At 44.7% G+C, this 26,364-nt stretch overlaps 1 protein-coding gene across 3 annotated transcripts in view; it reads right to left on the reverse strand.

Annotated features, from left to right (window-relative positions):
- Nucleotides 1-808: 808 nt before the first annotated feature.
- Nucleotides 809-26,364, reverse strand: part of DCLRE1C (DNA cross-link repair 1C) — a 221,405-nt gene continuing 195,849 nt past the window's right edge. For all 3 annotated transcript variants that reach the window (XM_063926920.1, XM_063926919.1, XM_063926921.1), the window contains 4 exons: nucleotides 20,280-20,334; nucleotides 19,938-20,026; nucleotides 17,374-17,474; nucleotides 809-2,299 (listed from right to left, as the gene is read on the reverse strand). In XM_063926920.1, the coding sequence (XP_063782990.1) occupies nucleotides 1,338-2,299; nucleotides 17,374-17,474; nucleotides 19,938-20,026; nucleotides 20,280-20,334 (1,207 nt within the window). In that variant the 3' untranslated portion in view covers nucleotides 809-1,337. The remainder of the gene's footprint in view (nucleotides 2,300-17,373; nucleotides 17,475-19,937; nucleotides 20,027-20,279; nucleotides 20,335-26,364) is intronic.

Consider the following 26,364-nt stretch of genomic DNA (forward strand, 5'->3'; position numbering starts at 1 on the left):
CTCCTGTCTGCGACCCGGTCTCGGCGGCAACGCTAGTGTACACAATCGCAACGTCTAAGCTGTGGCCGAGTACCGTCGTGGTAGCATCTGAGTTGGAAGTGAGGTCATCAGTTCATGGACGGGAGACGCACGGAAACTGGTCATGAACTGGGGGAAGGGGCGACCAGGAGAGCGTCTGACTCCCCCTGCTGACATAAACCACAAGGATCGCGGCCTCAGCCTAGTCCTGGCACCTATGATCCCTGCAGCATAGCGCTGTTGCACTTAAGAGTGGCGGCGCATCAGCCACTGTTTGGTAGTCTCCTCCAATACAGTGCAGCTGTGTCCGAATTCCTCTAGTAAGTGGAATCGATGCCTTACCTTCTCCCCATGCTCCGGCCACAGCCTGGTAACGTCTGCTGGACCTGCTAGAACATCCGACATGGACGCCTGTCGAGACAGCACTAATACCCGCGGGTAAGCGTTGTTGCAACCCGGTGGAGAGTTGTTGGAGCGACTCTTTTCAGCATGCGTTTAAGATGCTGTTAGGAAAGATCACTCAAAACTCAGTAAGACTATAAAAATAAAACAACAAAAGCTTAGGGCTGCCATAGCAGCAGCCCTGTGACCATGGTCCAGCTCCTGCCGCACCAAACAAAAAACTGATTTGACCGAGTCGGTGGGCAGGATTATATGGAGGAGCCCGATGCATCCTGGGAGGCCAGAAAGCTCATGACTATTTGGTGCCATTTCCGCTGTCGCTCCGGCATATCCCAATGTTATCCTGTGGACCCAGCCGGAGAAAAATACATTTGAGATACTATAAGAATTACTCAGCTTAAATTTAATGAAGGAGCTCACCTGCATCCATAATAAAATGGATTTCAACAGCGCAGCTGCTATGAGCATCACATTTTTAATTTTTTATATATTTACATTTTTGTGCAAAATTTACGCGTAGACCCAACAATAGCTCAAAATACCTTTGCTTTTTGGTCCAAATCTCTGCCGTACACCAAGTCTTGTTTTACAAATTCTACAAAAACTTCTGAAGGTCTTTTTACAACATTAGATTACAAAAAACAGAGAGGAGATGTAATACACCTTGGAGAGATAAAGTACCATCCAATCAGCTTCTGTCTTTTTTTTTTCAAACAAAGCCTGTACCATGGCAGTTAAGAGACTGATTGGCTGGTACTTTATCCCTCCAAGGCATATTACATCTCCCCCACAATGTGTAGGCACTAAACAGATGTCTGCTAGACTGAATGTAAAAAAAACATTATGGACAATTTGAATAACATAAAATAGAATTATATCTTTTTAACGTTTAAAAAATATATAACATGATTAGAAGTTCAATGTTGTTGCTCTTCTGTGACAGTGTCTCGTGTGGCCAGTTGTTCATACAAGTGCTGCAGTTTTTCTGGTTGAGGCTGCTCAGCTCCAGGTGTGGATGGAATTTCAAAATCGGATGAATCCTGGGAATCTGGCTTACTGTCACAGTGAACAGCCTGATCCCTTGAACAGTGCATACATTCTGCGGTCTCTCTAAAACTTGGTTTTATAACTTGATTCCTCACTCTGCCATGATATAAAGCACAGTTCTCACTTTGTGTGGATTCCATTTTGGAGTGTCCAGGAAATCCATTCTCTGAAATGGCTGATAGATTATAGCAAGTTCTATTTGAAGTGCACATGTCAATTGCTCTCTTTTCTTGTGATGAAAGTAGCACAGTGTCAGCCTGACTGTCCCAACCTTGACTGCCTTGCTCAGAGATATGGGTAGATTGGGAGGAGTTCATAGAGGATATATGAGTTGAATCATCTTCAGAGTCACTGAACAGTTTTGGTGATTGAGAAGTTCCTTCTTTTCCAGAAGGTACAACATTGTTTTCAATGAGTGAGGCATCACCACCTTCCGCAGAAACAGACTGAAAGAAAGAACGCCATTGGGGCTGGGCCTCCTCTGGTGCTTTGGCAGCTTGTGGTAAACAATCATGCAACTTATTCTTCCCATCTAGGTCTCTGATTTCTGAGGAAGTGTCTTCATTTGTCAGAGTATCGTTTGTTTTAATTGATCCTAGGCCATCGACTTCTTCCTCTTCTTCATCATCATCCTCTCCATTAGATTCCTCACATTCCATGAAGTCTCCTCGTGCAGCAATAGGTTCTGGGGTAGCAATGGTCATTTCTATGGGTTTGTCTTCAAGTCTGACAGCCAAGAGACTCCTAGATGGCCATTTATCATCTCTGTGAATCTTGTGCTTCAAATCAGTCAAAGGATAATCATCAAATAAATCCTCATTACCATCCTCATCTGTAAAAACATGAAGCTTAGAGTATTAGAAGAAGCTACACATTATTTCTCTAACGTCCTAAGTGGATGCTGGGGACTCCGTAAGGACCATGGGGAATAGCGGCTCCGCAGGAGACTGGGCACATCTAAAGAAAGCTTTAGGACTAACTGGTGTGCACTGGCTCCTCCCCCTATGACTCTCCTCCAAGCCTCAGTTAGATTTCTGTGCCCGACGAGAAGGGTGCACACTAGGGGCTCTCCTGAGCTTCTTAGTGAAAGTTTTAGTTTAGGTTTGTTATTTTCAGTGAGACCTGCTGGCAACAGGCTCACTGCATCGAGGGACTAAGGGGAGAAGAAGCGAACTCACCTGCGTGCAGAGTGGATTGGGCTTCTTGGCTACTGGACATTAGCTCCAGAGGGACGATCACAGGTTCAGCCTGGATGGGTCCCGGAGCCGCGCCGCCGGCCCCCTTACAGAGCCAGAAGAGCGAAGAGGTCCGGAGAAAACGGCGGCAGAAGACGTTCCTGTCTTCAAATAAGGTAGCGCACAGCACTGCAGCTGTGCGCCATTGCTCTCAGCACACTTCACACTCCGGTCACTGAGGGTGCAGGGCGCTGGGGGGGGCGCCCTGAGACGCAATGAAACATAACAGAAATACCTTACATGGCAAAAAATGCATCACATATAGCTCCTGGGCTATATGGATGCATTTAACCCCTGCCAGAATATACAAAAAAACGGAAGATAAGGCCGCCGAAAAGGGGGCGGAGCCTATCTCCTCAGCACACTGGCGCCATTTTCCCTCACAGCTCAGTTGGAGGGAAGCTCCCTGGCTCTTCCCTACACTACAGAAAGGGTTAAAAAAAAAAGAGAGGGGGGCACTATTTAGGCGCAGTATTAAAACACACAGCAGCTATAAGGGGAAAAACACTTATATAAGGTTATCCCTGTATATATATAGCGCTCTGGTGTGTGCTGGCATACTCTCCCTCTGTCTCCCCAAAGGGCTAGTGGGGTCCTGTCCTCTATCAGAGCATTCCCTGTGTGTGCGCTGTGTGTCGGTACGTTTGTGTCGACATGTATGAGGAGAAAAATGATGTGGAGACGGAGCAGAGTGTCTGTAACAGTGATGTCACCCCCTAGGGGGTCGACACCTGAGTGGATGTACTGTTGAAAATTACGTGACAGTGTCAGCTCTATATAAAAAAAACAGTGGTTGACATGAGACAGCCGGCTACTCAGCTTGTGCCTGTCCAGACGTCTCATAGGCCGTCAGGGGCTCTAAAGCGGCCGTTACCTCAGATGGCAGATACAGACGCCGACACGGATACTGACTCCTGTGTCGCCGGGGAAGAGACAACCGTGATTTCCAGTAGGGCCACACGTTACATGATTGAGACAATGGCAAATGTTTTTATACATTTTTGATAATACGAGTACCACCAAAAAGGGGTATTATGTTCGGTGAGGGAAAAACTACCTGTAGTTTTCCTGAATCTGAGAAATAAAATGAGGTGTGTGATGATGCGTGGGTTTCCCCCCGATAACAATTGATAATTTCTTAAAAAGTATTGGCTGCATACCCTTTCCCGCCAGAGGTTAGGGTGCGTTGGGAAACACCCCCTAGGGGGGATAAGGCGCTCACACGCTTGTAAGAACAAGGGCTCTACCCTCTCAGGAGATGGCCGCCCTTAAGAATCCTGCTGATAGAAAGCAGGAGGGTATCCAAAAAGGTATTTACACACATACTGGTGTTATACTGCGACCAGCTATCGCCTCAGCCTGGAGGTGCAGTGCTGGGTGGGCATGGTCGGATTCCCTGACTGGAAATATTAGGATAGTATATTATTGCCTATAGAGCATTTAAAAGATGCATTTCTATATATATGCATGATGCACAGCGGAATAATTGCCGACTGGCATCAAGTATAAGTGCGTTGTCCAATTCTACCAGTAAAATGGTCAGGTGATGCGGATTCCAAACGGCATTTGGAAGTATTGCCTTTGAAAGGGGACATTTGGGGTCGGTCTTTTAGACCTGGTGGCCACGGCAACAGCTGGGAAATCCACGTTTGTACCCCAGGTCGCCTCTCAAAATAAGACGCCGTATTATCAGGCGCAGTCCTTTGTTGGCAAGCGGACAAAAGGTTCCTCTTTTCTGCTCGTGACAGAGGGAGAGGAAAAAGGCTGCAGAGATCAGCCAGTTCCCAGGAACAGAAACCCTTTCCCGCCTCTGCCAAGCCCTCAGTATGACGCTATGACGCTAGGGCTTTACAAGCTCAGGCACGGTGGGGGCCCGTTCTCAATGAATTTCAGTGCGCAGTGGGCTCACTCGCAAGTAGACCCCTGGATCCTTCAGGTAATATCTCAGGGGTACATATTGGAATTCGAGACGTCTCCCCCTCGCAGTTTCCAAAAGTCGGCTTTACCGACGTCTCCCTCTGATAGGGAGGCAGTTTTGGAAGCCATTCACAAGCTGTATTCCCAGCAGGTGATAATCAAGGTACCCCTCCTGCAACAGGGAACGGGGTATTATTCCACACTATTGTGGTACCGAAGCCAGACGGCTCGGTGAGACCGATTCTAAATCTAAAATCTAAAATCTTTGAACACTTACATACAGAGGTTCAAATTCAAGATTGAGTCACTCAGAGCAGTGATTGCGAACCTGGAAGAAGGGGACTACATGATGTCTCGGGACATCAAGGATGCTTACCTTCATGTCAAAATTTACCCTTCTCACCAAGGGTACCTCAGGTTATGGTACAGAACTGTCACTATCAGTTCAGACGCTGCCGTAGGGATGGTCCACGGCACCCCGGGTCTTTACCAAGGTAATGGCCGAAATGATATCCCTTCGAAGGAAGGAAATTTTAGTTATCCCTTACTTGGACGATTCCCTGATAAGGGTAAGATCCAGGGAACAGTTGGAGGTCGGTGTAGCACTATCTCAGGTAGTGTTGCGGCAGCACGATTGGATTCTCAATATTCCAAAATCGCAGCTGGTTCCGACGACTTGTCTTCTGTTTCCTAGGGATGATCCTGGACACAGTCCAGAAAAAAGGTGTTTCTCCCGGAAGAGAAAGCCAGGGAGTTATCCGAGCTAATCAGGAACCTCCTAAAACCGAACCAAGTCTCAGTGCATCAATGCACAAGGGTTCTGGGTAAAAATGGTGGCTTCCTACGAAGCAATCCCATTCGTTAGATTCCACGCAAGAACTTTCCAGTGGAACCTACTGGACAAATGGTCCGGGTCGCATTTTCGGATGCATCAGCGGATAACCCAGTCACCAAGGACAAGGGTATCCATCCTGTGGTGGTTGTAGAGTGCTCATCTTCTAGAGGGCCGCAGATTCGGCATTCAGGAGCAGTCACACAGGGAAGGAATATCCAGGGCTTAGGGTCAAGCCTGGATACATCACTTCACATAAATATCCTGAAGCTAAGGGCCATTTACAATGCTCTAAGCTTAGCGAGACCTCTGCTTCAAGGTCAGCCGGTGTTGATCCAGTCTGACAACATCATGGCAGTCACCCACGTAAACAGACAGGGTGGCACAAGAAGCAGGAGGGCAATGGCAGAAGCTGCAAGGATTCTTCGCTGGGCGGAAAATCATGTGATAGCACTGTCAACAGTATTCATTCCGGGAGTGGACAACTGGGAAGCAGACTTCCTCAGCACGACCTCCACCCGGGAGAGTGGGGACTTCACCCAGAAGTCGTCCACATGATTAAAAAACTCGACAGGTATTGCGCCAGGTCAAGAGACCCTCAGGCAATAGTTGTAGACGCTCTGGTAACACTGTGGGTGTACCAGTCAGTGTATGTGTTCCCTCCTCTGCCTCTCATACTCAAGGTACTGAGATTGATAAGATGGAGAGGAGAAAGCACTATATTCGTGGCTCCGGATTGGCCAAGAAGGACTTGGTAACCGGAACTTCAAGAGAGGCTCACGGAGGATCCGTGGCCTCTACCTCTAAGAAGGGACCTGCTCCAGCAAGGACCCTGTCTGTTCCAAGACTTACCGCGGCTGCGTTTGACGGCACGGCGGTTGAACACCAGATCCTGAAAAAAAAAAAAAAGGCATTCCGGATGAAGTCATCCCTATCCTGATCAAAAGCCAGGAAGGATGTAACCGCAAAAACATTATCACCGCAATTGGCGAAAATATGTTGCGTAGTGCGAGGCCAGTAAGGCCCGACGGAGGAAATTCAACTGGGTCGATTCCTACATTCCTGCAAACAGGAGTGTCTATGGGCCTGAAATTGGGGTCCATTAAGGTTCAGATTTCGGCCCTGTCAATTTTCTTCCAAAAAAGAACTAGCTTCAGTCCCTGAAGTTTAGACGTTTGTAAAAGGGGTACTGCATATACAGCCTCCTTTTGTGCCTCCAGTGGCAATTTGGGATCTCAATGTAGTTTGGGTTCCAAAAGTCACATTGGTTTGAACCACTTAAATCTGTGGAGTTAAAATATCTCACATGGAAAGTGGTCATGCTGTTGGCCCTGGCCTGGGCCAGGCGCGTGTCAGAATTGGCGGCTTTATCCTGTAAAAGCCCTTATCTGATTTTCCATTCGGACAGGGCGGAATTGAGGACTCGTCCTCAGTTTCTCCCTAAGGTGGTTCCAGCGTTTTCACCTGAACCAACCTATTGTGGTGCCTGCGGCTACTAGGGACTCGGAGGAATCCAAGTTGCTGGATTTTGTCAGGGCCCTGAAAATAGGTTTCCAGGACGGCTGGAGTCAGGAAATCTGACTCGCTGTTTATCCTGTATGCACCCAACATGCTGGGTGCTCCTGCTTCTAAGCAGACTATTGCTCGTTGGATTTGTAGTACAATTCAGCTTGCACATTCTGTGGCAGGCCTGCCACAGCTAAAATCTGTAAAAGCCCGTTCCACAAGGAAAGTGGGCTCATCTTGGGCTGCTGCCCGAGGGGTCTCGGCTTTACAACTTTGCCGAGCAGCTACTTGGTCAGGGGCAAACACGTTTGCTAAATTCTACAAATTTGATACCCTGGCTGAGGAGGACCTGGAGTTCTCTCATTCGGTGCTGCAGAGTCATCTGCACTCTCCCGCCCGTTTGGGAGCTTTGGTATAATCCCCATGGTCCTTACGGAGTCCCCAGCATCCACTTAGGACGTTAGAGAAAATAAGAATTTACTTACCGATAATTCTATTTCTCATAGTCCGTAGTGGATGCTGGGCGCCCATCCCAAGTGCGGATTGTCTGCAATACTTGTACATAGTTATTGTTACAAAAATCGGGTTATTATTGTTGGGAGCCATCTTTTCAGAGGCTCCTCTGTTATCATACTGGTAACTGGGTTCAGATCACAAGTTATACGGTGTGATTGGTGTGGCTGGTATGAGTCTTACCCGGGATTCAAAATCCTTCCTTATTGTGTACGCTCGTCCGGGCACAGTATCCTAACTGAGGCTTGGAGGAGGGTCATAGGGGGAGGAGCCAGTGCACACCAGTTAGTCCTAAAGCTTTCTTTAGATGTGCCCAGTCTCCTGCGGAGCCGCTATTCCCCATGGTCCTTAAGGAGTCCCCAGCATCCACTACGGACTATGAGAAATAGAATTATCGGTAAGTAAATTCTTATTTTAGGTTCTACAGAGAAGGATTTTTAGAGGTCTTTGAAAACAATTTATATATAAAATGTTATTGAGATCATGGCAATAGATTTGCGGCACTATATGTAAAATCAAGACAAGTGTTTAAGAACTTGTTCTCATTGTTAAATAATAGAAAATTATTTTTTGTGTTAAGACTACATGATCTCTGCCACATAAAATGATCTTGACAAGCTGGAATAAGGTTGCAACAGAGAACAAATGTTAAGGATTACCAAAAACCTACAGGCAGAATGTAATTAGATGTGTTTTTTCTATGAACAGTAATTAGACAATAGCATGCAGGTATATTTTAGTCCAATATCCACTCACCTGTAATTACCTGCTACATCAGGATATGATCTCTGCCATAGCAAAATAACTACTTTTCAGGGCTGTCCCCAGCACAAGACAGCAATATTTTGATATTGTGCACTTCTGCACCATTTACCAAACATCTTTATTTATATTCCTGCTCTCCTCCACCACCGATGGCTGTAGGCAATTTTGTTATATATAAGTTTAGAGTAGGATGGTACGTGTCAATCAACAAATCTAAATATCTGAAGGTGGATATTTCCTCTTTAGACACATTTAGGAGAAGCATTCTGGTAGACTTCCTACAGAAAGGGCATTAGTCAAATGATACAGCCCAAAGACGAATTGCTTGAGAGAATGGATGACTACCTCGAAAGCCCAGTACACACCAGCCAAGGCCCTGCCGATATAGCGGCAGTGTGCTGGCATCGGCAAGTGCATACACACTTGTCGATGCCAGCGGGGAAGGGAGCGACGGCGGGGTGTCTGTCGTTAACAAGGATCTCCCTCGTCTGTACATGTTCAGACGAGGGAGGTGGTCGTTAACGATATGCGGGAGCTCATATTGTGAACACCAAATGGTGTCTTTTTCAAGATACCTTGAAAGACACCATTTGGTGCTGAAACGCGTTGGAAATTTTGACAGAGGGACCCGGTGGAGGTCGGAGTGACAGCTAGTTCCAGGGACGCCTGGTTTTTCCAATTAAGATCTTGCTGTACATGTCTACTTGTTTGTGTAGACCATTCTAAAGGGTGTCTTTATTCCCCCTGTATTTGTTTGATGTATTTTGTGGTGTGAAAATAAACGGTATTATACTATGGGAAGTTTTCAGTTTTCTCCACATATACAACATTATTGAGGATAAGAATACACAAGGGAGACAGCTACATCGGGGTGTGCCAGTTTCCTGTATAAACGTTTTCAGTGTGCCCAACTAGTAGACTGGAATTTGTGGTACGAGGCTCACTTTATCTTATCAATTTTAATCCTTATTTTAACAAAAATTGGAACATACTATACTATATGTTTTTTTTTGTGTTTTGTTTTCTATTTTTCATATGAGCACCTAGGGACCCTTCTGGTGATCTGTGAATAGTTTGAATTTGCTCAAGTGTAAGGTGACACTTTTTCCCCATTTCGGTCCTAGGAGCTGCCTTTGGTGCACTTTTATCTATCTTCTATACACGTCTTTTACTTTCTCGTCTAGTGGGTATGGGGTTTTACATAGGCCTTGTGTTAGATAACATCTCACACTTCTGTTTACAAGACTTCTCCCATCAAACACTGTCTCTACTCTCCTACAGTATACTACCGACACTAATCCACATATTTGTGCCCAACTCCGCTTAATGCTCGCTTCTCTTGTCCTCTTTTTACCCCTACATTATTCTCTCTCTTAAGCACACACCCTTACCCATTGTTTTGATGTATTCTTTATTTTACCTGGTATGTTCCTGTTTTATGCATGCCCTGTTTTCTTCACTGTCCAAAGCTGTAGAGCCCTGTGGCTCTATACAAATCAATGGTAACAATAATGATTTAGGGGCATATTTATCAACATTATTTTTACTAAAATTATGTGAAAATCCTTTTCACATTATTGTAGTTTCACCTAATGTATTAAAGGGGAATTGTAGGAGAATTCTAAAAAAAAACTCCTCTTTATCACATTCTTTATAGAAATTAGATCGCATTTCCCTTAATTGTAAAGGGAAATGTGACCGTCTCAAATTTCTTAAACTTGAATTGTAAAAAAATTTTGGAACCTCACCTACTGATAAGAACGTGGCTTCTGAGCCGCGTTATCCAGGCTCCTGACTGCGATCCGGCTGTGCTTCACAGTGAGAGAGCTTAGCAGCTCACTGTCCCCTAACCCCTCCTCTCTTCCGTGTATGTGTGTGTTTACACAGGCTCCGGCAGCAGCACCAGCATCAATTATCCTGCTACACTACACAGGTTAATGAAGTTTTTATTACAGTCTGTACACATACTTTTAAATACATAGTAACATAGTTGTTGAGGTTGAAAAGATGCGAAATGCCCATTGGGTTCAACCTGAATTCTGTGTTTAGCTGTGCACATTATAATGTACCAGCTGGAATAATGGTTTCGTACCAATTGTCAACTATATTTCGTACAACTCCCAGATACTTAATGTCAATATATTAAATGCTGTAGCCCTGGATACTTTTTTCAGCTAGAAAGCTGTCCATTCCGATTTTGAATGCATTTACAGTGTCTGCCGTTATTACCTTCTCCGGCAGGGAGTTCCAAATCCAAACCCTTTCCTATGTTTTTTACGGAATTTTCTCTCCTCTAACCTCAGTGAGTGTCCACGTGTCCTATACAGAGTTCTATTAATAAATAAATCCCCTGCTAACTCCTTGTAATGACCCTTTACATAAGTAGACGTCTCTTTTCTAGAGTATACATTTAACCTAGTTAGCCTTTCCTCGTACTCCAGTGTCTCTAACCCTTTAAATCAGTTTAGTAGCTCGCCTTTGAACTCTTTCGATAATAATTTTATATAGCGCTCTATCTCCAATAGGACTCAAGGCGCCTAACAGATACATAGCATAATATAGTACAGAAAACAATGAAGTACAGAAAAGCTTTTCATAAAATACAGAAGCATGTAGATACTAAGGGGACATTATGGAAATGCTTGAGTAAACAGGAAAGTCTTGAGTCTACTTTAGAAGGATTCTATAGTTTTAGCCTCTCGACACTGTGTGGGGGAAGTGAGTTCCATTGATTCGGAGCTGCATGACTAAAAGCTCAACCCCCAGATGAATTACAGGAGATTCTAGGTACTGATAAAAGTCCTTCATCTATAGATCGCAGTAATCGAGTGAGGCAGTATGGGATCAGAAGCTGCTTCAGGTACCTTGGGCATTGGTCATGTAGTGCTTTGAAACTCAGTAAACCAATCTTGAAGATGATTCGCCATCTTACAGGCAGCCAGAGAAGGGAGTAGAGGATGGGTGTTATGTGGCTAGAGCGGGGCTGGTTGGTTAATAGCCTGGCAGCTGTTTTTGCACCAGCTGTAAGCGGTGCAATTCTTTTGCTGGGAGACCAAGGTAGAGGGCATTACAGTAGTCTAATCTAAATGATACAAATGCATGTATGACTTTTGGTAGATCATCTGAGGGAATTAAGTGCTTGATTCTGGCTATGTTCCTCAGGTGAAAGAATGAGGATTTGATTGTGGCTGATATCAGATGTTTTAGTGTCAAGCCACCATCCAGGATAACGCTAAGATTGCGCACATGATCAGTGGTTTGTCGTTCTGAATCCCGGAGTGTAAGTCCAGTTGGTTGGCTAAGTCTTGTCCTTTGATGTTGCGGTCCTATCATAAGGACCTCTTTTTGCCTAAGCGGTTATTTTTTAAAATAAGATTTTACTCACCGGTAAATCTATTTCTCGTAGTCCGTAGTGGATGCTGGGACTCCGTAAGGACCATGGGGAATAGCGGCTCCGCAGGAGACTGGGCACAACTAAAGAAAGCTTTAGGACTACCTGGTGTGCACTGGCTCCTCACTCTATGACCCTCCTCCAGACCTCAGTTAGGATACTGTGCCCGGAAGAGCTGACACAATAAGGAAGGATTTTGAATCCCGGGTAAGACTCATACCAGCCACACCAATCACACCGTATAACTCGTGATACTATACCCAGTTAACAGTATGAACAATAACTGAGCCTGTCAACAGATGGCTCAACATTAACCCTTTAGTTAAACAATAACTATATACAAGTATTGCAGACAATCCGCACTTGGGATGGGCGCCCAACATCCACTACGGACTACGAGAAATAGATTTACCGGTGAGTAAAATCTTATTTTCTCTGACGTCCTAAGTGGATGCTGGGACTCCGTAAGGACCATGGGGATTATACCAAAGCTCCCAAACGGGCGGGAGAGTGCGGATGACTCTGCAGCACCGAATGGGCAAACTCTAGGTCCTCCTCAGCCAGGGTGTCAAACTTGTAGAATTTAGCAAATGTGTTTGACCCCGATCAAGTAGCTGCTCGGCAAAGTTGTAGAGCCGAGACCCCTCGGGCAGCCGCCCACCTTCCTCGTGGAATGGGCTTTCACTGATTTAGGATTCGGCAGTCCAGCCGCAGAATGTGCAAGCTGAATCGTACTACATATCCAGCGAGCAATAGTCTGCTTTGAAGCAGGAGCACCCAGCTTGTTGGGTGCATACAGGATAAACAACGAGTCAGTTTTCCTGACACTAGCTGTCCTGGAAACATAAATTCTCAGGGCCCTGACTATGTCCAACAACTTGGAAGCCTCCAAGTCTTTAGTAACCGCAGGCACCACGATAGGTTGGTTCAAATGAAAGGCTGATACCACCTTAGGGAGAAACTGGGGACGAGTCCTCAATTCTGCCCTATCCATATGGAAAATCAGATAAGGGCTTTTACATGACAAAGCCGCCAATTCTGACACACGCCTGGCCGAAGCCAAGGCCAACAGCATGACCACTTTCCACGTGAGATATTTTAATTCCACGGTTTTAAGTGGCTCAAACCAATGTGACTTTAGGAAATCCAACACCACGTTGAGATCCCAAGGTGCCACTGGAGGCACAAAAGGGGGCTGAATATGCAGCACTCCCTTAACAAAAGTCTGAACTTCAGGTAGTGAAGCCAGTTCTCTCTGAAAGAAAATCGATAGAGCCGAAATCTGGACCTTAATGGAACCCAATTTTAGGCCCATAGTCACCCCTGACTGTAGGAAGTGCAGAAAACGGCCCAGCTGAAATTCCTCCGTTGGGGCCTTCCTGGCCTCACACCACGCAACATATTTTCGCCAAATGCGGTGATAATGGTTTGCGGTCACTTCTTTCCTAGCTTTAATCAGCGTAGGAATGACTTCCTCCGGAATGCCCTTTTCCTTCAGGATCCGGTGTTCAACCGCCATGCCGTCAAACGCAGCCGCGGTAAGTCTTGGAACAGACAGGGCCCCTGCTGCAGCAGGTCCTGTCTGAGCGGCAGAGGCCATGGGTCCTCTGAGATCATTTCTTGAAGTTCCGGGTACCAAGCTCTTCTTGGCCAATCCGGAACAATGAGTATAGTTCTTACTCCTCTTCTCCTTATTATCCTCAGTACCTTGGGTATGAGAGGAAGAGGAGGGAACACAAACTGACCGGTACACCCACGGTGTAACTAGAGCGTCCACAGCTATCGCCTGAGGGTCTCTTGACCTGGCGCAATATCTTTCTAGCTTTTTGTTTAGGCGGGACGCCATCATGTCCACCTGTGGTCTTTCCCAACGGTTTACAATCAGTTGGAAGATTTCTGGATGAAGTCCCCACTCTCCCGGGTGGAGGTCGTGCCTGCTGAGGAAGTCTGCTTCCCAGTTGTCCACTCCCGGAATGAACACTGCTGACAGTGCTAACACGTGATTTTCCGCCCATCGGAGAATCCTTGTGGCTTCTGCCATCGCCGTCCTGCTTCTTGTGCCGCCCTGTCGGTTTACATGGGCGACTGCCGTGATGTTGTCTGACTGGTTCAGTACCGGCTGGTTTGAAGCAGGGGTTTTGCCTGACTTAGGGCATTGTAAATGGCCCTCAGTTCCAGAATATTTATGTGTAGGGAAGTCTCCTGACTTGACCATAGTCCTTGGAAGTTTCTTCCCTGTGTGACTGCCCCCCAGCCTCGAAGGCTGGCATCCGTGGTCACCAGGACACAGTCCTGTATGCCGAATCTGCGGCCCTCTTGAAGATGAGCACTTTGCAGCCACCACAGCAGAGACACCCTGGTCCTTGGAGACAGGGTTATCAGCCGATGCATCTGAAGATGCGATCCGGACCACTTGTTCAACAGGTCCCACTAAAAAGTCCTTGCATGGAACCTGCCGAATGGAATTGCTTCGTAGGAAGCTACCATTTATCCCAGGACTCGCGTGCAGTGATGCACCGACACCTGTTTTGGTTTCAGGAGGCCTCTGACTAGAGATGACAGCTCCTTGGCTTTCTCCTCCGGGAGAAACACTTTTTTCTGTTCTGTGTCCAGAACCATCCCCAGGAACAGTAGACGTGTCGTAGGGACCAGCTGTGACTTTGGAATATTTAGAATCCAACCGTGCTGTTGTAGCACCTCCCGAGATAGTGCTACCCCGACCAACAACTGCTCCCTGGACCTCGCCTTTATCAGGAGATCGTCCAAGTACCGGATAATTAAAACTCCCTTTTTTCGAAGGAGTATCATCATTTCGGCCATTACCTTGGTAAATACCCTCGGTGCCGTAGACAGACCAAACGGCAACGTCTGGAATTGGTAATGACAATCCTGTACCACAAATCTGAGGTACTCCTGGTGATGATGGTAAATGGGGACATGCAGGTAAGCATCCTTGATGTCCAGTGATACCATGTAATCCCCCTCGTCCAGGCTTGAAATAACCGCCCTGAGTGATTCCATCTTGAACTTGAATTTTTTTATATATGTGTTCAAGGATTTCAAATTTAAAATGGGTCTCACCGAACCGTCCGGTTTCGGTACCACAAACATTGTGGAATAGTAACCCCGTCCTTGTTGAAGGAGGGGCACCTTGACTATCACCTGCTGGGAATACAGCTTGTGAATTGCCTCTAGCACTGCCTCCCTGCCTGAGGGAGTTGTTGGCAAGGCAGATTTGAGGAAACGGCGGGGGGGGAGACGTCTCGAATTCCAGCTTGTACCCCTGAGATACTACTTGAAGGGGAGAGCCTGGGAGCGATCCTTCCAGCGGAGTTGTGAGGGAAAATGGCGCCAGTGTGCTGAGGGAGATAGCCCCGCCCCTTTTTCGGCCGACTTCTCCCGCTTTTTTCTATGTATAACTGGCAGGGGTATTTTACACATATATAGTCTCTATGACTGTTATGTGTTTTTTTGCCAGCCAAGGTACTTAATATTGCAGCCCAGGGCGCCCCCCCCCCCAGCGCCATGCACCCATCAGTGACCGGAGTGTGAGGTGTTGAATGGGAAACAATGGCGCACAGCTGCAGTGCTGTGCGCTACCTTGTTTGAAGACCGAAGTCTTCTGCCGCCGATTTCCAGGACTCTTCTTGCTTCTGGCTCTGTAAGGGGGACGGGGACGGCGGCGCGGCTCCGGGAACGGACGATCGAGGTCGGGCCCTGTGTTCGATCCCTCTGGAGCTAATGGTGTCCAGTAGCCTTAGAAGCCCAAGCTAGCTGCAAGCAGGTAGGTTCGCTTCTCTCCCCTTAGTCCCTCGTAGCAGTGAGTCTGTTGCCAGCAGATCTCACTGAAAATAAAAAACCTAAAATAAACTTTCTTTTTCTAGGAGCTCAGGAGAGCCCCTAGTGTGCATCCAGCTCAGCCGGGCACAAAATTCTAACTGGGGTCTGGAGGAGGGTCATAGAGGGAGGAGCCAGTGCACACCAGGTAGTCCTAAAGCTTTCTTTAGTTGTGCCCTGTCTCCTGCGGAGCCACTATTCCCCATGGTCCTTACGGAGTCCCAGCATCCACTTAGGACGTCAGAGAAATTTTATTTACAGCAGCTATATTTGTTTACATTATGCCACCTCTAGTCTGGTGTAGCTGTGGGCTTCCCTCCCTCCTCTCAGTTGTCCCCGGCCCGTATGCTTGTGGTGTCGGGTGTAGAAGAGAGCTACCCTCTCCCTGCAGTACAGCATCCATCGGAGGCGACATGGGCTCGCGGCTCTTCTCTGATGGGAAGCTGCGCATGGCCGTTCTAACAACGGCACATGCGCAGTAGCAAACTGTATATCATAAATGCAATATACACGTTACAGACGCGGAAGGGATTCGCTGGGACTGGGCTTTAACGCAAGCGCTGTCCCGGCACCTGAACTGTGATACAGTCATGCGATAACCGGCATTATCGCATTGCGAATTCTAGCGTTAATTACACCTGCTAACCGCAATTAAATTGCCCCATAGAATTTGTTCAGCTAGAAGGAAACTAGGTTAGTGAAACATTTGGTGCTGACAACTTGCTATCATTACTCACTTTTCTGTGAGCACACAGACAGGCCCACAGTGATATGGATGCTCACTACTTCATTCATATTTTTCTGGGCTGCTGCTGTTGTTACAATAAACCAATGACATCCTCTTAATAGTCTTCCTATGTGCCTAAGCCTTTCGTCACATGGCTGCTCCTTCATTAAGAAACAAAACATCCAAATTTAGAATATATTTAGAAAATACCCGGCTGTCCTACTACTTCAGTCATGTTGGGACCCTCCACATTCCCCTGTTCAGCTGTGTTGCCAGCGTATGTGTCATGGGTATTACAGATGCATGGCGTTGTGCAACCTTTTGTTCTTTCATCAATTAAAATTCATTATAAGTTCTCTCCCCACTTTATGCTTCTTTATCTCTATCACTAGCTATTTATGTTCACTCAATAATCCACTTATTTCAACAAACTTGTCTGAGAATGGAACAATTAATTCTGTAATTCTGTATTTTTATATACTGGTTTCTTTCTAATTAAAAATGCAAGCGATTGTCTTCTGCCTGTCCTTGCCATGTTGTGAGGGGATGGTATCAAGATCCCGGCGCCTGGGATGCCAGCGATCATAATACCCTCCCCCTCTCTCCTCCTAACCCTCACTACCTGCAGCCCAACCCTCCCCCCCTCCCCACAGCCCAACCCTCCCCACCACAGCCTCGCCCTAACCTGCCCTATACTGCCTAAACTTAACAGCCTACCCAGCCCTGGTATCCGTACGTTCGGGATGCCAGTAGTCTGTATTCTGGCGTTCTCTGACCAGTATCGGGACTCCGACTGCAGGCATTGACCGGATCCCGCTGTGAGGTGCAGGTTTTTGTACACATCAGTTTCTGGTGTTTTATAGGGGTTTTCTTTCTATCCTACCCAAACAAATGTAAGTAGCACACTTATATCTTGCCAAGTATGCAATGAGAATCTATTTAAGTTTTAGGATTCTTGATGGTAGTTTTTTTTCCAGCTCTAAATGAGTATTACCTATGACTTAATCATCCTCAGGTAGAGAAAAGGAAGAAACGTTAGTTTTTAGTGAAGCATTATTTCAAGAGGTAAACGGAGCCACAATTCTAGACATTAGTGGATGTTAGTCAATAACATTGTGGCAAATCATAACATTCGTAACTATTTAAATCAGTTAAACAGTATTAAAAATATAAAGCTTTTTACCTGTATCCTGTAAAGTTGTGCTCCGAGATCTCTTCAGACAACCCAGTGGCATATACTTAATTTCTGAGCTTTCCAAGTAAGATCTACAGAGAGGCTTCAAGCTGTAAGAGGTAGGGCAGATTTCAGACTTAAACAAAGCATACCATGTACATACATACAATGTATGCACTATGCAAGGGTGAAGGGGGGGGGTGATCTAAAAATGTTCATTATATATATCAGCCAGCACTCCATACAATAGATCATCTTGTTCCCATGCCCGTACATAATGCACCTGTAAGACGGTACCGGGAACTTTCATAAAGCAGGTAAAAACTTGTATTTTCAATGGGCAATGTTTCGAAACTAACGCACAGTCGTCAGGACCACACAAGCATACATACATACATACATACATACATTTCCTCAGGAACCTGAGGAAAACTGGCAACAGTTGAAACGGAACGTTGGGACCCAAAGAATACCACACCAATAAAGCTTCTTCATTGATTCCAGTGAGTGCTGGTTCTGCCTCATCTTTTTGGATTGGGGGAGTGTCTCTATGAATTAATTTTGTACCCTGCACCATGCTGATTTGCATAGGATTGAGTGCGGCTTCATACCCAATTGTACTAATATATAGCGGACATGTTACCCCTTTTAATCACCTTAGGAGTCGAATTTAAAAAAAAAAAAATCTTGCTTAGTGGGAGGCTACAAATAACTGCCACAGTTTCCAGACCACCCAGCAAGGGCACAGTGAGAATTCACCAAATTTCACTTTTTCCAGAGCACAGTGGTAATGCATTGTAGATGAGAGGCGGATGTTTTGCTATCAAAATGAAGAAACCAATTATAATACAAACCTATGGGCCAAGACCTTGAATTTTATATATGATGTGCCCTGCTCAGACAATGGTATCATAGAAATATGTCACTCATAAAAGTCATCCTTCTGCTATTAATATATAGATATCCAAATGTTATCTAAGCTGTCATCTTAATTAGGACAACTACTTGTTAAAAACTAACAGTACACAAAGGAGAAAATAGGCAATAATATAAATATTGAAATTTCCACAAATTAAACAGAAAACCATCAAGTTAATAAAAAAATGTAATTTAATAACTGATCACATCATTCTATGATGAGATCCAGACTGATGTGGCAAATAATAATAACACGTTTTATTTGGGACATTTTAGAGTTCAGATTACAGATAAAAATAAACTTTAAATTTATAGAAAGCTAAACAGAGTGTGTACAACAGGTGCAGTCTGTGTGCAGGAACACTACATTGTATCAGCTGCCTAGAGGCACAGTTCTGCTCTTACCTCATCCTTCCCTGGCACCGAGGTAGCACTGGCTTGGATCTGACTAGCCTTGCTATGCTGTCCTCATGGCTCCAGGGGCATTTACACTGTGTAAGCAGAGATCGCGGGTGCATAATACCATGATTCGCAGGTGTATGGAGGGCAGAGCCAAAATGACATCCACGAATCACAACATTATGCCTTGAAGGAGTGGGGTTCAGATAGTAGATCATCTAGGTGCTCAAAAATACCCCCTGCTTGTACCAATGTATTGTATTAAGATAAGAATGTGTGTTTTTAATACTTTTCCTAACTCATTGATGGGTTTCAGGTGGTGTTAAATAAAACATTGCTGATTTGTCCCATAAGAGAAGAAACTAGAAGTGTAATTGTTCCAAGCTGTAAACAAGCTGCAACTTATAATTTGTATTGTACTATAGGTAAAGGAAGCATATTTGTCCGCACAGGTATCTATTCTAATCAGATTAGATCTAGATCGGATTTAGCCACACAAAATAGTAAAGAGCCCCTTAATATATCCATATATATTTTGTTTATGCTTTGTGCAATTACAGTTTTAACAGATGAATATTTAAAACAGCTTCTATTTTCTCTGTGTTAGCCACCATGAAACATACCCTTAAAGATTTTTTTTCATAGAAAATTTCCAAAGATTTTTTTTATACAATAACGCCCCTCGTTGTGCAGGGCTTAACTAAGTCAGGCTTGCACTGCTAACAATCTTCAGTGTCAGCCATTCTTCCGGAATATAGAACAGTGTGCGAATGAGTGCAGTAGAGAGTGAAACATCGTAAGGGCAGGGCTGTGGTAATGCCTCACAGTCTGTCAATCTACCATTACCTCCACCCAAGATAACACTGGGGGGATGGGCAGTGAAAATGGTAAGCTGGGCAGTCAAACCTGATCAAGGAAACTTGAGGCAGACTCAGTGAAGAACGTTTGTTCACAGGTAAGATACACATATGAACCCTTGCTCAGCAGGAGATATATTTTTTAACGGTAGATTAAGAAAGAGATTTACATTTATGTACAGTATACTAGTCAAACAACATTTTCAGGTTACAGAATTGAAATATGAGGAATGCGTACCTACAGCTGTAAGGGCATAAGTGACTGAGGACAAGTCTATGGAACACTGCTACACCTGATATCCTTCCATGCATTGTACATTGCTAAGTGTTTGTTTTGTTTTCTTATTACGAGCAAGTAAGAGTTTGTCATTTCTACTGAAGTTAATAACATTTACTCACATTTCCTCTACATAGGCTAATGTTTTTCCAACAGGAATCACATTGGGATAAACATTTACAGGTTTGATGTAACTTAGAAAATCCTTAATCTGTATAAAAAAAAGCAAAAAGAAAGATTACATTTTTAAAAGGTGCATCAATACTTTAACATAGAGGCATTTGAGGCAATGAGTGGATATGGGGGATATGGATATTGTTAATGTTAAAGAGAAACCTGTTTAGTGTAGGTTACCTAACAGGCTCCCAAGTACAATATAATGATATAGATAAGCAGACCAAGGTGGGGCCCTGTAGTCATTACAAGTGGTATAATGTTAGAGCCATTGCAGCAGTGTTACATACCTCACTGTATGACGAATGGAAGGAAAAGCACGCTCTATACGAGCTGTCTCCTGCTCTACAAGAACAAAGCAAAAGGTTTTTCAGGCTGAAGCACAATGCTGATTTTTTTCTTCGCATTTTCTACTTAGGATTTTAGCTATTTAAATATTTAAAGTTAAATAAGTTTAAAGTTGCTAAAATACAATATACACGTACACACACAATAACTTTGCAAATAGTAGCAAATTAGGTTTCTAGCAAATAAAAAAAACACACAAATTATTTCTCACACACGAAAACCATAACTTTAGTGCAGAGGTTCCCAAACTGTGTGCCGTGGCTCCCTGGGGTGCCTCGGGACACTTGCAGGGGTGCCCTGGGTTGGTGGTCCAGGACCAATTCAAATTATTCATGGTCAATATAATAGGCAAAACCAGTGCTCGTGGCTGCCAGTCATAAAATATGTGGACAAACAGAAGCAAATCTTGTACCTCACCACACAACTGACCCTAAGGATGACATATAAACGCGATCTACTTAATGTAATATTTCTTTCGAAATTTCTCAATAAGAAATTTTTGGTTTAGGGGTGCCATGAAAAAAAATCTGATATTCTAGGGCGCCATGATTACAAAAAGTTTGGGCACCACTCCTTTAGTGGATTATTTGTCACATTTACTTTTTGCCAGAGTTAGGAGAGAGAAAAGGCATTTAATATGTTAGTTGTGTTCCGTCAATCTGACTGGCTCCCTGATGAATCCAATGGTTGCTTGTTTGAGGTGCCTAATCGCTATACATTCAAGATCCTGTCTGGTTAGGTTAAGGTGCCACCCGTGGGGAAGTGGTGGGGGTTAGGGTTAGACTGGGGAGGAGGAAAGGGTTAGGTTTAGGAACTAACGGGAGACAGTTAGGGTTAGGCTGCGGTAAGTGGGGGTAGGTTTAGGTGCTAACCGAGGAGATTATGGTTAGGCACTAAGGGAGGAGGTTAGGGTTAGGCTGCAGTAAGGGAGGGTTATGGGGCTAGGTAGAATACTTACCTCAGCCCTGTCATGATTGTGACGCTGGCGTCTGTATGGTGACCGCTGGCATCCCGTTCGCAAAGTCACGCATACCGATCCCACCTGACCAACCGTGGTGTTTGTGTAAAAAAGCCCCATCAGAGCAAGTGAGAGGATCTTCTGCTCTCAACAATTAGGCACATTAGAGGTCTCTCCAAACCATCAGTTATGTATATCGCTTACAAAAACAACTTGTTTAGAATTAGCTAAAATTGACTTTCAATAATCCTGTTTTAGACCTAAAAGTAATTTATGACCACACTTAGGAATGTTGTGTCGGTATTCATCTTACTATGAGTAAACTGCTGCTATTGACTAGTCCTACCGTTGCTACTTAGCCAACAGAAACTTTCTGTAAGGGACTGATTCAATTAGCTGTGAGAGTGGGTAGTTGTGTTTGCAACAGTGTGGACACAATATGGGGACAATGACATAGACAGATTGTATTTTACTGTGAATTAACAGTTTCAGTCCAGTAAGCTGGAACTGAGGCACGGGATCACCATAACATGATGCATATCTAAGGCTCCAATGATTTTGAAATGAAAAAAAACAAACAAAAAACATTACAGATGTGCAGGTTTGGATTTACTCTGTTCTTAATGCCAAAATTAATGCAAATTCTGATTTATCTGGATTTTTCTTATTGGCTATCCAAAACACGACATCCGAGAGCCAATAAGACTTCTTTCAAATTTTCAACCTCTTTCTCTATGGTTTGTACCTTAGATGTTCTGAATTTAACAATCAAACGGATAAGAGATAATGAGCAATGGTCCAAAATTTGGTCCCATTCTATTTGATATTCGGCATCAATTTGAAATATTGAGGGTTTAAAAAGGCGGAGACCCCTTGGTATCATTTTTTTATCTATATATTTTTGTAAGTTTGTACTATCTAACCAAAGTCGGAACTCTGCCTTTAATAAATCCTCAAGTTGATACAGATCTCTATTCATATCAACAGTATCAGGTTCAGATATATTTTCTTGTGTTATGTCCCAGGTGGACAGGTAGGATTGCTTTCTAGAAGTCTCTAGATAAATATACTGCCAGGTCAGATTATAAGGAAAAAGATAGGAAAATAAATAAGAGATTAATCAGGTTTGAAAGAACCTTGATGGAAACGAAACAAGATGCAAAGAGCTTTGTCTGACTACCACAATGATATTGTAAGGTCTTATAAACAAAAAAAAATAGATCAACACTGCAGGGAGAAAACCTTGAGAGATGAACACCAAAACAGAATAGAGGAGGGAAATCAAGAGCATATAGTCCTATCCATCACAACCAACAGGGGAAAGACTTTTCTCATACCAACAGATATGCACCTTTAAGAGATAGGTATGCCACTCAAACTGATGGATTTCGATCCAGTGGAATGCTAGAAAGAAAAGCACTTACAATATAAACACTAGAGATATGCCAGATAGGGATCACACTAGAGATGTCACCTCTGGGAGGGATTTTTTAGGGACCCGCATAAGACACAACAGTTGGGGATCTCAAGATTACAGGAACATGGAATTGGGGGCCACACCAAAACGTCAAAGAAATACAAGTCAAGAGGGAACAGAGGAGGTAGAAAGAAAGAAAACTCCAAGAAGCTTGCAAAAAGCCCGCCAATGTATTTAATCTATCAAGCAAGTCAACTCTCTTCTCAGCAGAGGACTTAAGTTTTCACCAACAAGTGCACCCAACATTTTCGATCTATATGTTGCCGTAAACGTTTTTTTTTGTTTGCAAAAAAACGCCTAACAGAGCATTGAGACGACTCCATCCCAATAGTATTAGATAGCACTGATCATGCTCTCTTATCAAATCTGGAGGAGAATCATGTAGATTGTGAGAACATTTCCCCCCTAAGAAAATATATGATATTACCAACCCTGGACAGTTCAAACTGAAGTCAGAGTTCTTCCCTATCAGTGCAAACAGCAGTAGTATTGAAACCTTTTATAAGATAACTTTGGATGATTTTAAGAATCTATGTACACAAGATAAAAAACAAAGTTCAAATTTCTCCAAAAAAGAAAAAATGAGAATTTACTCACAGGTAATTCTATTTCTCGTAGTCCGTAGTGGATGCTGGGAACTCCGTAAGGACCATGGGGAATAGACGGGCTCCGCAGGAGACTGGGCACTCTAAAAGAAAGATTAGGTACTATCTGGTGTGCACTGGCTCCTCCCTCTATGCCCCTCCTCCAGACCTCAGTTAAGGAAACTGTGCCCGGAAGAGCTGACACAACAAGGAAAGGATTTGGAATCCAGGGTAAGACTCATACCAGCCACACTGTACAACTTGTGATAACCATACCCAGTTAACAGTATGAACAACAACTGAGCCTCAGTAACAGATGGCTCATAACAATAACCCTTTAGTTAAGCAATAACTATATACATGTATTGCAGAGAGTCCGCACTTGGGACGGGCGCCCAGCATCCACTACGGACTACGAGAAATAGAATTACCGGTGAGTAAATTCTAATTTTCTCTGACGTCCTAGTGGATGCTGGGAACTCCGTAAGGACCATGGGGATTATACCAAAGCTCCCAAACGGGCGGGAGAGTGCGGATGACTCTGCAGCACCGAATGAGAGAACTCCAGGTCCTCCTCAGCCAGGGTATCAAATTTGTAGAATTTAGCAAACGTGTTTGCCCCTGACCAAGTAGCTGCTCGGCAAAGTTGTAAAGCCGAGACCCCTCGGGCAGCCGCCCAAGAAGAGCCCACCTTCCTTGTGGAATGGGCTTTTACTGATTTAGGATGCGGTAACCCTGCCGCAGAATGAGCTTGCTGAATCGTGTTACAGATCCAGCGCGCAATAGTTTGCTTTGAAGCCGGAGCACCCAATTTGTTGGGTGCATGCAGGATAAACAGCGAGTCCGTTTTCCTGACTCCAGCCGTCCTGGCTACATAGATTTTCAAAGCCCCGACTACGTCCAGCAACGTGGAAGCCTCCAAGTCCCGAGTAGCCGCAGGCACCACAATAGGTTGGTTCAAATGAAACGCTGATACCACCTTTGGGAGAAATTGGGGACGAGTCCTCAATTCTGCCCTGTCCATATGGAAGATCAGATACGGGCTTTTACATGACAAAGCCGCCAATTCTGACACACGCCTAGCTGAAGCCAAGGCCAACAGCATGACCACCTTCCACGTGAGATACTTTAGCTCCACGGTCTTAAGTGGCTCAAACCAGTGTGATTTCAGGAAATCCAACACAACGTTAAGATCCCAAGGTGCCACTGGAGGCACAAAAGGGGGCTGAATATGCAGCACTCCCTTAACAAACGTCTGAACTTCAGGCAGTGAAGCCAGTTCTTTTTGTAAGAAAATAGATAGGGCCGAAATAAACGTTATGGTAAGAACTTACCGTTGATAACGTGATTTCTCTGATGTCCACAGGTATCCACAGGATAACATTGGGATATTGTCGAGCGACAGCGAAAATGGCACCAACACGGTCACGAGCTTTCTGGCCTCCCAGGATGTATTGGGGCCTCCACTATATAGTCCCGCCCACTGACTCAGTCAGATCAGTTCTTTCCACAGCGATTATAGGCAGGAACATTAGGTAGAGACCTGTACAGGCGATAAGAACACACATGCACACCCTTCCATACAAGAAGGGAAGAGGTTTTTAGTGTTTGTCTAGATGCTCAAATCAGATGCATCCGGGTGGGATCCCTGTGGATACCTGTGGACATAAGAGAAATCACGTTATCAACGGTAAGTTCTTACCATAACGTTTATTTCTCTGGCTGGGTCCACAGGATTATCCACAGGATAACATTGGGATTCCCAAAGCCATTTTAGTGGTGGGGACGCTCCTGATTGCACAGGAGGACCTTTCGCCCGAAGTCTGCGTCATGAGAGGCAAAAGTATCCAAGGCATAATGTCTGATGAATGTGTTTATGGAAGACCATGTGGCTGCCTTACATATCTGTTCTGCTGATGCACCCTGTTGTGCTGCCCAAGAAGGACCTACCTTACGTGTAGAGTGTGCAGAGACATTAGCCGGAATAGGGAGATCTGCATGAGAATAAGCTTCAGATATTACCACTCGGAGCCATCTCGCCAGCGTCTGTTTACTAGCAGGCCATCCTCTCCTATGGAATCCGTAGAGGATGAAGAGGGAATCTGTTTTCCTGATGGCACTAGTACGATCTATATAGATTTTTAAAGACCGGACCACGTCCAGTGACGCTTCTCCCGCAGATAGTCCCGATACCTGAAAAGCTGGGACTACAATCTCTTCATTCAGGTGAAACTTTGACACCACCTTTGGAAGATAACTAGATCTCGTTCTGAGAACTGCTCTGTCTGGAAAAAAACTTAGGAAAGGAGACTTACATGATAATGCTCTTAAATCGGACACTCTTCTGGCTGACGCCATTGCCAGTAAAAAAAGAACTTTAATCGTTAACCACTTAAGATCCGCTCTCTCAAGTGGTTCAAACAAAGGACCCTGGAGAAATTTAAGAACTAAATTCAAATCCCAGGGAGCTGCAGGAGGAACAAATGGAGGTTGAATATGTACTACTCCTTGGAAAAACGTACGTACATCCTGTAGGTCAGCAATCTTCTGCTGAAACCATACAGTCAACGCTGAGACTTGCACCCTCAAGGAAGCAACCTTCAACCCCTTATCCAATCCTGCCTGCAGAAAATCCAAAATTCTAGCTACTTTAAAGGCTCTTGGATTGTAATTTTTTCCAGAACACCAATGAATATAGGCTTGCCATATTCTATGATATACACGGGCCGAAGAAGGCTTTCTTACTCTAAGCATAGTTTGGATTACTTGCTTTGAAAATCCTTTAGCCTCTAAGATAGAGGTTTCAACAGCCACGCCGTCAAAGACAGGCGATCCAGATGACTGTGACAACAAGGACCCTGCATTAACAGATCTGGACGTTGAGGGAGCAGTATCGGTGCTTCCACGGACATTCTCCACAGATCTGTGTACCAATGCCTTCTTGGCCAAGCTGGAGCTATTAGAATGATTGCTCCTTTTGCCTGTTTTTTCTTTCTCACTACTCTGGA

The sequence above is a fragment of the Pseudophryne corroboree genome, chromosome 6 (assembly GCF_028390025.1).
Source record: "Pseudophryne corroboree isolate aPseCor3 chromosome 6, aPseCor3.hap2, whole genome shotgun sequence".
Classification (NCBI taxonomy): domain Eukaryota; kingdom Metazoa; phylum Chordata; class Amphibia; order Anura; family Myobatrachidae; genus Pseudophryne; species Pseudophryne corroboree.